This window comes from Macrobrachium nipponense, chromosome 21 (genome assembly GCF_015104395.2).
Source record: "Macrobrachium nipponense isolate FS-2020 chromosome 21, ASM1510439v2, whole genome shotgun sequence".
Lineage (NCBI taxonomy): Eukaryota > Metazoa > Arthropoda > Malacostraca > Decapoda > Palaemonidae > Macrobrachium > Macrobrachium nipponense.
The window spans coordinates 71,822,356-71,835,358 of NC_087212.1; the positions used below are offsets into that span (position 1 = coordinate 71,822,356).

The 13,003-nt window shown below is 39.2% G+C and overlaps 1 protein-coding gene across 1 annotated transcript in view; it reads right to left on the reverse strand.

Annotated features, from left to right (window-relative positions):
* The window catches only part of LOC135198159 (isopentenyl-diphosphate Delta-isomerase 1-like), a 61,978-nt gene that overhangs the window by 8,619 nt on the left and 40,356 nt on the right, over positions 1-13,003 (reverse strand). Inside the window, exons 2-3 of the mRNA XM_064225660.1 lie at positions 9,348-9,445; positions 6,391-6,603 (exon numbers count right to left, since the gene is read on the reverse strand). Coding sequence (XP_064081730.1) covers positions 6,391-6,603; positions 9,348-9,425 — 291 coding nt within the window. The 5' untranslated portion in view covers positions 9,426-9,445. The remainder of the gene's footprint in view (positions 1-6,390; positions 6,604-9,347; positions 9,446-13,003) is intronic.

Consider the following 13,003-nt stretch of genomic DNA (forward strand, 5'->3'; position numbering starts at 1 on the left):
CCTCCGCTGGGCGGAAGGAGGAGGAGGGATGACAAAGAAGGAGCCTGCCCGGCATAAGCGGCCAGCAAGGGGTACACTGGTACTGGTGCGAGATCCACCGAACCTACGGGGGAACAACCGGCGGTGGAGCGGAGTACCCCACTCATGGGAACGTCATGGAAGCCACGAGCTCTGGGGCCCTCTGCGGGGACCGACTGGTCGGGGAACGGTGGCGTCCGTGGCGGCACGACCTGTCATGACAGCTGCCGCTCCTACTCCAACCCCTGCGGTCCTGGCTACAACGGGGAGAGCGGGAATAGTGGCCTGGGGAGGAGGAGGAAGAATTCGCTCAACTCCTCCTGGCATGGCACCTCCACTTTGCTCTACGCCTCCTCCTACGGAGGTCCTGTCTGAGTCCAAAGACTCTTCAGGAGGAATAATCTTCAGGAGAAGGGGGCCTCCTCTTGCCCTTCCTCTTACTGCTCCTGGCCCGGGAGGAGCGGCCCTGAAGCTTGGACCGGCCTGGGGCTACACCAGGGAAGCCTCACCTCGGGTGAGCATCCTGGCCCTGCTCCGACATCATGGGGAGGAGCGTGGATAGCCCCCAGTCCTGAAAATCGTCCTCCCTCAGAGGCGATCTGAATATGGTACGGGGGGTGCTGAACCAGGAACTCCAAAGACTTCGTCAGCTCCCGCTGCCTCCTGTGGCAACCAAACCCCTCAGGGGAGGTGAAAGGGAGTGCGGACAAGGTGGATGACAAATCGACAGCCAACCCGAATGACACGGACGGAGCACCCTGTTCCGAGACCGTGAGCACCAAAACTGGGTGGGCAGCGGTCCTTAGTGCGGGGTGAGCTGCGCTCCCTGGCGCAGGGTGAGCCATGCTCACCAAGCAGAGAGCAAATGCAAACACCTCAGCCGACGGAGGTCCATGAAGGTTGAAGTGGGACCACACCACTTAGCTTCCAGAAAGCCATTGTCACCGGGCAGCACAACCTGTATAGGAGACATGGACTGATCAGGCTCTGCAATGGGCAGAAGCCCATTAACGAACTCACCTAGGTCCCCTCGGTGGGAGGGAACGGGAAGACTTCAGAAGTGAAGCTGGCGACAGGGCGGGTCTAGCCAACATGGGCTCCTCCGTGCATGGCTTCTTCACGGTAGACCAACCCTTCTTCCTCTTGGTCGAGGCCAAAATCCATTGGAAGGGAGGCCAGGACACACTCTGGGCATGTGGACTCTGGGGGGCCATCACAACATGAGTTATGCAGTGGGGGTCTATCTTTGTAGAAGATAAGCCCCACACGACTTGGCCTCCTAAGGGCCTGGACAGCGGTGCCGAGAAGTGTCGGACTCCATGAGTGAAGGGCACACACACACACAAGGGGGAGAGAAGCCTCTAACACACAAGGAAAAGCACAAAGGGGGAATCAAGCCAATACATGGAAGACGAGCCGACGCACGTGGATGGTTCAGCAACCAGGAAAGCACTGAAGTCGTAGGCCATGGGTCGCATGGCCATGACCCTCGGGGCATGTACCTGGCTAGGTGTGGAAGGGATAACCGTTTTTTTCTGGTCGGTACCTGACATCCAGGATTCTCCTATTAAAGTAGTTCGAGGTAAGTATACGGTGTCAGAACAAATTAACATTATGAACATGAAAATATAAAAGTGCAGATGTTTCTAGTATTACGTACTGTATTATTCAAATATTAAGAAGTAACAACTAGAATTTTTGAAAAACTTGGAATCAACACTAATTTGTTATAAATCATATTTCACACAAAAATCTAGCCATGTAAAGTAAAAACTAAGTTTGTCAAAAGTCAACTTTGTATGGGAGGTGCAGCATTACAACCAAGATGACCTTGGATATCTAAGATGACCTTGGATATTATTACAGCTATAACCATGTTTCATTCAATAAAATAGTAACACTGTTTGATGATAATACATGAATTATTAAACAAATTATCTACTGATTATGGAATTTCCGTGTATGGGCAATAGCAATTCAAAAAGTTTAGTCTTCACTTAGGACACCAATAAACAACATGCAAAGCCCAACAAACATTTACAATACCAATATCTGACAAACTTTTTTTCCTTGTGAGCTTAAATGTGTGATGGGCTCACTTTCTTCTTCCTCGTGCTTTTTTGTTGTCTTAACTCTCATTAATCCAAATCTAGTATTTATCCAAGACCTTCATAATTTTTTTATTCATACTGGCCTTAGTTTCGTACATAATTTACTGACCAACTACTCCTCCCCCATTTCACCCCATTCCAAAAACTTCTCAACCTTTGAGATTTCAGGCTATTTTCCATTACCTTGACATCACTTGGTAACTTAAAACATAACCTAGCTGTAATACAGTTATGAGTTTTTGATACTTTGGTTTTGATTAAATCAAAACTGATGACTAAACTGAAGATGAGCTTATTCATGAAGAAGGGAGAGCTCATTCATTGGTTGAAAACCATTTATCATATAATACAGTTCAAAGCTATTTTCTAAAGTGTTTTTTCCATTCAAGATTCTGTTCACTGCTAATATACCCCAAATGTCTAGGTATATTTTATATTCTATACGTATGTGGAATATGAAATATTTCATATTCCATTTAGGATGTGAAGTCCCTGCTTGCTATACATGAATATATCTTGGCAGTCTCAATTGATCTTAAATTTTTCATAATTTTTACCTCATCTCTTTAATTACAAAGTTGGAAGTTATTCTTGAGACAATTAAAACGTTTATATTATTTCTTCTTTATTAACTTGGATACTGCTGACTATACAGTAAATTGGTTTCAGTGTGGACAGAGTACTGAATTTACAATTTAAATAATTTTTTCTTCTATGAGAGGTCACAATATTGAGATAATAAATACCTAATAAACAAGAAGTCTCTGAACTATACTATTTATGGACAATTCTCAGTTTTAATCAATTAGTTCTGATAATTCGTCAGACCATCATGGGCCTTTATTTTTGGGATACACTTAATTTATCCATCATAGATATTTGGGATATTTTTACTGGTATCATTAATATTTCTAATCAAAAGAAGTTGGAAGATGGGATAGGCTAGGGTGATAAGCACGTTTGGGTGGGGGGAGCCGATTGGGGAGGACTGGGTGGGAAACTCCTGTCCTTAGGCATTTTCACAACGTTATTGGCTTAAGGCTAACAACATTGTGGTAGACTTGAGTTGGTTTTGTAAGAGGTGGTTTGTATTTTAGAAACTGTACTGTTTTGTTCTTTTTGTTGTGAGTTTTATTTGAAAGTTGATCATACTACATTTTTCTTTTTTCTTTTTTTACTTGCAGTGATGAGTGTGCCAGAATAAAGGGAATCACTCCTCTTCAACCTGACCTGATAGAAAGAAAGAAATTACCAAAGACAGAAAAGTAGTTAAAAATAGAGGAAGTGATAAAGGAAGGAAGTGTTAAGAAACAAAGTTGCTAGATTGCAGAAACAAACACTTATGTGCCACTCTTCTCCCCGTTCCTCCATATTTGACACGAACCCCTAAAAGGTGCCTATCTCAACACACTTGCTGAGAAAAAAGTTTGACAGCAGTTGGAAAGAAACAAAATACTAAGTGTTGATCTCTCCACTGAGAAGAATACTGAGCAAGCCAATTTCCAGTCTGAAGTCTCATAGAACATTGGAGGGGAAAACTTTAGTATCTGAGGTTCATTTTGATTGAAAAATTAGATTAGGGTTCTTTAATTAGGTTAAGGTTCTCCTGATAGTTAGCGAAGAAACGCTATAGATTTAGGGTTAGGAATTAGGTTTAGGTAAGTCTGCTTAAAGGTCTCAGACTGCTGTACAGTAGACCTCCCGTATTAGCAGGGGATGGGTACAGTCGCAGAAAAGATTACGTTTACCCCCTGCGTTCACTAGACACACTAAATAGCAACGCCGCTTTTGTTTACATAGTAAAAAGTGTTGAAATATGAATTAATTCGCTGTTCGCAAAGGCAAGCCTTATTGGTGGAGATGTTTCCTTACCAGTTAACATATTTTCACTTAATTATTTGAAAGAGTGGTTTTTAGATGGATTATTGACCCCTCTTACTTTTAGCTCGAGTCTAGCTTCTTTGACTGACATTCCTGTTCTATTTATCAACAACTGGAGCTCTTTGTTGTATTGATAAAAGGAGCATTCTTTAGATTTAGCATGATAGGATTGTCCACAGTTAATACATTTTGGGGATTTACATTTCCAATTAGTAGTATGGGTGTCTGATGCACACACTGCTTTATAATGGCATTTTTTGTATGTGTGCCCATACTTTGAACACTGAGTGCACTGAAGTGGTTTTGGTATAAATGGATGCACTTCTCTATTTTGTCTAAGAATTTTAATTTTGAGTGGGAGATCTTGGCCTGTAAATATTATTTTTGCAATACTAATTTGTTTATTTTCACCATTCCTACTTGGAACTGATTAGACTTCTAAATCATGTATATTACTGTATCTTAAGGGAGTCAAATATCAAGTGTTTTGAGGGTAGTCCTCCTTCTTCAATGTTAGGTAAAATGACTGTGCCCTGTATATAATTTAATGTCTCATGACTTATTATTGATATTTTTGTGCCATTTATTTCTTTTATATCTAAAAAGGTGGTGGATTGTTTTTTCATGGTTACTTGAAGTAACCATTCATTTTCTTTAATATATCAGCATTCCATTTCTTGTGTTGGACATATGTTCAATAATTTGTTTTCTAGTATTGCTGTTGATATTTTATTTTCAGCTTTAAGGACTAGAAACCTCAACTAGTTATCTGGTCCAAAAAGATGATCAAAATGCACCAGTGTTGGGTTAAGACAATAATTTCTATTTCTTTTTGGACCTCGCCTGATGTGGGTTATCTGTGTATCAGATTTGTTTCCTTTCTCTGTAACATATGATTCTATTGTTACATATAAGGTTTGAATCTTCAGATTGTTTTTTACTTTTGTAGAATTTCTATGGGCCCTGACAGGTGTTTTGGATCATATAATTTACTTGGAACTGAATGTTCCTTTGCTGCATTATCATCTCGAACTGACAGATTCAGGGAAACTTCCACTGGTCATCAACTGTGCCGAATTTTGTCCATCAAGGGACCCAGGGGTACTAAAAACTTTAGGCGTATTTATCATGAAAATGAGAGAAAGCAAAAAAATAAATAATACATTTTGAAAAGATATTGGCTTTTCGTGAAGTTAAATCTTCCGCCAATGGCACAAGTGACAAATGACTCCCAAATGTCTGCATCCCTACCCTACCCCAAAAGAGGATGGCATAACATGATTAGTAAGCCCCCAAGTGTAAGCATTACCAGCTTGGTAGGAACAAGAGTATCACGAAAATACAATTATCCCCATCCTAATCACATCATGTGCAAACCGGACAAAATGCCGGGAGTTCTATTCCTAGAACCAAGCATCCCTGGAATCCGTGGTCCAGCTCCACAGAATAGTTCCGCCTGGAAAACCAGGTCCGAACACTGTCTGGTAGATGATGGATCTACCACAGTTCCAATTATTTAGCTTCGATTTAACTCCAATCCAAGTTATGATATGTTTTCTTATTTATTAGATATGGAAAATTGACAAAAGTGGAAAAATCCATAGATATTAACCCAAAAATATATACGTACTATAATGTTAGATGGGACTCTTGGGTTCGAACCTACGAAGAAATTCCTGAGGTTCGATAGCCCCGTCACCATGACAAGGTGGTCACAAAATGAGGGGGAACAATACAATTAAAACTGGTCTATTACTCTTGTCAACTAACACCTTGGCTGAAAAGGAAAAGAATTTACCTGGTCGAAAGCTTGCAAAGAAACTTGTTCGTGCTATGTGCAAATGCTTCCGGTAGCCATCATTGCAAACCAGCTGTAGTTGGATATGCAAAGTAGCTCAATACCCTCCAAAGTCTGATGGATGTCTCCAAGTCATCTGGTATCACTTGATGAAGGCTTGGTTCAATGCCAAAATTGTCTCTGGTTCGTTCCATAATCACTTTTGGAAGGTTTTTGTCCGCATGCACAGGACCTTGGCATTGCTAGCCATCAATGAAGGTTTTGCTTCTCATTAACAATGTACCTGCACATCATACCACAACCCAGATGGTTGGTGAAGGTCATACGAGGGTCATGTTTTTGCCTCCTAATACAACTGCACTCATATAATTGATGGACTAAGACATTATAGATACAACAAAATAGTTAAACTGGAAGTATAAAATAGTTATACTGTAAGTTTCCTGAAAAAGTGATGGATAATGGTGTTCAAGGATGAGGAGGGGGGAATCCTTAATAAAATCATCAACATCTATTCCCTTTCTAACCATACCTTATGCCAAAAAAATTCTGGAAATTTACAACACATGAAGTATACATTACCTTTGCTTCTGAACGTCGATGTACTAACAATTCTCCTGAACTATTAAAAAGAAATACACTAAATGCCCGATGTAATAAACTTGAACCATTATGCATCAAATGACAATCTCGTTTTGATGAGGAACCAATATTTTTGTCATTTTCATCCACTAGGATACATGGCTCACTTAGAAGTGCAAATTGCTGAGGATCTATGCTCTCTGCTTTAATAGCCTGGAAAAAATATGGCTGTTTTAATGAACAGACAACAAACTGATAGAAATTAGTATATCTACAAGGTACATGGTTTAATCATGGTTTGAAAAATTTGTTCTTATCACATAAATAAACTGCATCTGACTTTTGATCTGAGTGACTTATTCCTATCCATTCCAGTAACAAAAAATTATATAACGATTTATAAGTCACAATTTTTTAAAATAAATTGTATTTTTTCCTAACTATACAAACCAGAGGTCCTTTGCATAAGGAAATAATTCCAGCCTACGCTGAAAGTTTTCCTTATGTAAAGGACCAAGGGTTTGCATTATACGTAGGAACAAAAATGTGTTTAAAATGGCTTCCTAATTTTTCACACATCAGTAAAGCATTTCCTGTTTTTTTTTATTTCACAGTAAAAGAACATTGATGAAATTTTTGTGAAGGACAAATTTTTATTCCATCTTCGAAATTAGAGCAATTTTTATTTCAGCACCAACATGGTTTCCATTTTAATTACTATCTCTATATTCATTGCACATTAGCTATTCTTTCAAGGATTACTGACAATGAAAGGAAGCAAAATTCCATGAAAAATCTTATGATCTATGTCAATTACATAACTTATCATATTTATCATCATAAAAGTAAAGTTTCTTAAAAAAAAAAAAGTCACAAGAATTAATGATGCAGCTCATATGGTAAAGGACAAGTATACAAGGTAATTGGTTTCAGTAACTAAGTAACAAACCCTATTAGAAGAAGAAGAAGAAGAAGAAAAAGAAGGAGAAGAAGAAGAAAGTGGTCTCAACAGCTATAACAGACATACACTGACATACAATAAACATTGTAATTTGCAATTTTCAAATTCCCATTAATTAGATACAAAAAACAAATACAATCAACTTTGATATTAACTATAGTACTGTCTTATCTTCATAATACTAGTGTCTACCCGAGAGGACTTTCTATAATTTAACTACATAAAAAGCAACAAGCATCACACTTTTGAGCTGCAGTCATTATGATACTATTGAATAATAGATTTCTTTTACTATCATGTCAGTAAAAGTGAGCTAAGATAACAATCCATAGTCACAGTACACCTGATGAGCGTCGTTTTTATCATCTACCGTCAATTTCCCCACTTTCCCTCTGATGCCTCCAACACAAATGTCCATCGACAATGAAAACTCATTATCTGCACTGTAGTGTACATACCCTATCACTAGACTTCATAATTCACTAGTACTACTACTAGAACTACAAAATCAAGAAACTTATGGGTACTATCACTCTCGTACCAGGTACGTACACGGTTACCAGGTACATGGTAATAGAAAATTTCAATGCAAGACTTTCTCAATTCTAATCCACAATTATGCGCTGCAAAAAAGTAAGAGCTGTGTTCTTGCATCATGGACAATTTAGTACATACATACAGCTGAAATTCTCCTTCAGAATTCAAGTTCATTCTCTGATGATCACTTAATATTTACAGAATTTATATTCTTTTAGAAGGGACAAGTACAGTGAAAATGTTAAACAAACAAGAGGACACTAGTCTGGTCATTTGTATAGCTTTCTGGTAGTCCTCGTGAGGTTTAACTAAGCATGAGAACATTTCTTTATAATGGAACCTCAACTTAACATGCAGATGCTCTCAAATAAGTAACTAAATGTTAACAGAATCACTTATGGTATATTCAATTCCACAGAGCCTACTCATATTGCTTGTAGTGTATAGCAACTAAATATTACATAGCTTATAGTGTACAGCCTATCCTCACCAGCAGAAACAGTACAGGAAGCAAAACAGCCATTAGGCATTAGGATTTGTCATAATAAAAGCAACTCTACATGGTACCAAAAACAGCAGCAAAAATACCCAAGGGGAATGAAAAGGCAGCAATAGCAATAAAGGGATTTGAACCACAGGAAAATTTATGTAAAAAGCAAACAGAAGCATACAAAGACCATAAAAATTAGAGCCAAAGAGATCGAAGACAAAATTCGAAGTTGACGAAGCCTATTCATAAAGTCTAACAATTCTACAGAAGAGAAGCAGGAACACAATACCTGGAGATAAGAGATAAAAAAAAAAGGGAAAAAAATAGATCATTGCAGGGATGTATATATAATTTTCCTCAGTGACATCAATGAAATAATCACTTCCCTAAGAGCTGCCTGCTTGTGCTCGTCAGTCTTACCATGGTGGTTCTTATCATACCTGTCCCCTAAGCTCTTGATCAAGACCATTCATGACCAGTATCAAGGCTGCACTGTTTAGTTTCTATAAACCAACTTCAATTTCATATTGGTTTAGCTGGGGCATGTAATGAGATGGTGGGAGGGTCAACCATTTAAAGGATTAGTTTATCCAGACCTCTATAATAACAAAAATAAAAATAATAAAACAATAAAAAATAGCAAAATAAAAAAATTAAATAAAATTAAAAAGTTATATCTTATAAATCAATAATAATGATAAAGAATATCTGAGAATAATAACCACCCCCGTAACGGGACAAAAAAAACTGATAAGACATGAAGAGAACCCATCAGATAATCTAAACAAGTCAAAAGGAAAACCTCACAAATCCTTATGATGCTATAAGTAATATACATGTACATACTGTAGTTTGCTCACCAAGATAAACAATCATATTAGAAGCAATGGGAAGCAATGGTTCTTACCTCTAAATACATTCTTCACACACAATCCACATAAAGCTAGGCACAATAAACAAGCTACTTACTTTGCTTGTCCATCGTAATGATTGCTTGTGGTAAGGTAATTTCTTCAGAGACTGCAGGATCACCTTTGGCCAACTCATTTTAGAACTGTTCGGGAAATCTGTCAAACAAGAAAATTACTTATGTAAAACGTTCTCTATCAGCATTATTGAACTTAACTGAAAGAAGATTTTTCCCTTCTTTCTCATTACAAAACTATGGAATGTCATGATTATACAGTAGTATCCACATCCACTTAGGTACTTCTCAAAATTACTTGTCAATTAGTACTTCCAAAGCTAGCTTTCAGGTGTAATATATGATTTATGATAAAGTAGCTTTCATTATTGTTTTGCATATTTCTGCATGCTTCAGATTCTCTTAGCCACAAGACACTGCTATTGCTAATCTGATGTTTGTTAAGGATAACTGGTTTTTTTATAATGCCTTTGGGTACATTACTATGGACTGGCTACTTTTCGTTTTCAGTACCCTTTAAACCTGTATTATTTTTCTAGCACTAATTCTCACTTATGGGTATTCCATTTCTTGAAAACTTATGCATTTCATGATAATTTTATGACTGGTCTGTGTGTATTTGTGTATAAGTGAATTACCTTGTACAGCAATACATAATAACTTTTAAGTAGTTCATGTCTAACCTGCAATGTTTAATATGTCTAACTGCCAGACATATGACATTTTTTATCAATTTGTATTTTTCATAGCTAACAATAGTACAGATAAATTCATTTAGTGCCAGCTGGAATCCAGTAAGTCATATAAAATTGTAGAACAAGGAATTGGTGGCAATGGGGTTCGACCAATGGGATAAGAGAAGAGGCATCAGCCGACCTTCTCTCACCCATGATGCTGTGATGCATTCATTTTCTTCCCTACCACCTTACTAGTAGAACTTGCTGTTGCCCTTCCTACCAAAGCAGGTGTTTCCCTCTCTTTTGCCCATGTTTTCTTTGGTTTGATTGCTTGCTTCTAGTGATTAGCTCCTTCCCAGGTCCCGCAGTTCTACCTCTCACATGGAAAATTCAACACGTACACATTACATGTGTGTCTCATTCTAGATCCATTCTGAAAGTCTCCATCGTCCCAAATGTCCTGTTGGTTCACATCCATAGACAGAAACCCCAAATTTTGCCTATTCGCAGTATTTTTCACTGAGAAATATTCACTAATCACTGTCTTTTCATATTTTCTTGACTAAATGTACTTTATGTGTAAAAGTATTAAAATACTCAGGTGATAGTTTTTGTTTGAACTACCAAAATAGGCAGTTCCAAGTGTTTTTTAAGGGGCTTTTAAGTATTTGCGGATTTTAGCTATTCGCGGGAGGAGGGAGGGTATACGCATCCCTCGCAAATACGGGGAGTTTACTGTACAGCAGACCACTGGGATTCGCAGGGGATGCGTACCACAACCCCACCACGAATAGCTAAAAGCCATGAATACTTGACACCCTCTAAAAACACTTATAACTACCTATTTTGATAGTTCAAACCAAAAATAAACTCTAAAAATACTTAAACATGTTATTGTTATAATACAATTAAGTTTGTTCATACTTACCTGGCAGATATATATATAGCTGTATTCTCCGAAGTCCGACAGAATTTCAAAATTCGCGGCACACGCGAAGGGGTGGGGCGGCCAGGTGGTAGTACCCATTCCCGCCGCTGGGAGGCGGATATCAGGAACTATTCCCATTTTTCTATTCATTATATATCAGTGCCACTGTCTCCTGAGGGGAGGGGGTGGGTGGGCACTTTAATTATATATATCTGACCAGGTAAGTATGAACAACTTAATTGTATTATAACAATAACATTTTGTTCATGAAAACTTACCTGACAGAATATATATATAGCTGAATCCCACCTTCGGATGGTGCGGGAAGAGACAGAATAGGATTTTTGGGAAACTAAATTAAGTAGATGATATACATCTTGGTTCCTCACCTGTTAGCATAGCCGACTTCGTGATTACTATCACCAAAGTCTGCTTCTGCGTTACTAGAGTTGCCAGCGAGGTAGAGGACCTGTAATGCTGGTGCGCTCTAGATGATCTGTCAACGGGGGCATGACCACAATGTGACTAGACCATATGACCATACTTCTGAGGCAACGATGCTAAAACCACCACCTGACCTAACCTATCAAGTTAGTTCCATAACTTCTAGGCTAAAGAAAAGGAACGAGCCTCAAGCGACCAACCCTTCAAAGTTACAAAAGCACACCTATCCCTTTTCTATGGATAGGATTCGTGTTGCTTGCTGCCCCCCAATAATATATCTACGGATATGTATGGTCCTAGTTGACTTACAGATCTCAAATGTCGTCTTCACATCCCGTCGGGAGTGTGAAGCGAACACAGAGTTGCTTCGCTAAAGCGTGGCACTCAGGATGTTACTGAGTTGTCATGCTCTGTTGAAATGCTTCCGAGGCCGCGCCCTCACCTCTTGAGCATTCATATTAAGAAAAAATCTCAAATCTTGATGCAAACATAATGAATGAGACTTCTTAAAAGAACTCCTGACTATAATGCCAGGGTGTTCTTGGGCATGAACCAGTCTGGTCTTTTACGGAACACCGCAGATTGTCCGTTGACCTCGACTTTCTATAGTTTTATCAAGATAAAACTTGAGAGACCCGCAGGGCACAAATGACTCTCTAATGCCCTTGCCCAATAATTTGTGCCATACCCTTGGTCTCCAAGCCTTCGGGTCAAGGGTTAGATAGGTTTTCGTTCTTATCAAGAACGGAAGGCTTAGAGGACAGACCGCATTATGTCCTTTAAAGCTAAAACCTCTGATGATGGCTAAAACCTCACTAACCCTCTTTGCCGTGGCTAGAGCGGTTAGAATGTTTAGCCTTTCTGGTCACATGTATTAAGTTCGCAGAAAGGATAGGTTCGAAACTGCTTTTGGCATCAGAAACTCAGACTACGTCTAAGTTCCATGCCGGAACCTGCGATCCAGAGAATTTCAAGATCTCCCCAGACCTCAAAGATCGTGAAGCTTTGTTGTTTGACAGAACCGAATCTCTGAGCCTAGAGGCCGTCAACAACATATTTGCATATTCTACAATAGTTAGGACTTCTAGCTTATCTCATACTTCATACGGAAAGATAGAACCATAAAGAAATTCACAGAGGTCGAGGTGGAGGAACAGTCATTTCCCTTCACTATTATAGAAAACACAAGATATGACGAATTGCTTCAAGAACCCTTTGTGTTTTGTGTTTGTATGGTGTTTTGACGTTGGATGGAACCATTGGTTATTCAGCAACGAGACCAACGGCTTCCGAACCCACATCGAGAGTGAACTTCTATCACCAGAAATACGCATCTCTGATCGCTCAATGGAATTGCCAGAGAATCGAACTCGCGGCCACCTAGGTGGCAGGCAAAGACCATACAACCACGCCAACGAGGCGCTCCTCCAGAAACGGCCCCCTCCGATTGAACACTGAAAATAGGCAGCACTGCTTTGCCTTGGCCAAGAGACTGCCATTAATCTTGAAGATCTTATCGCTTCTTGATAGTCTGAACGCCTTCAGACTCAGAAAGGAGAGATATTAGATACTTCACTAAGTGACGATGTTAGATTACCCCGATTCTCCCGGGAAGGGTCTTTGGACAATTCTCTGAATACCTGACCTCTGT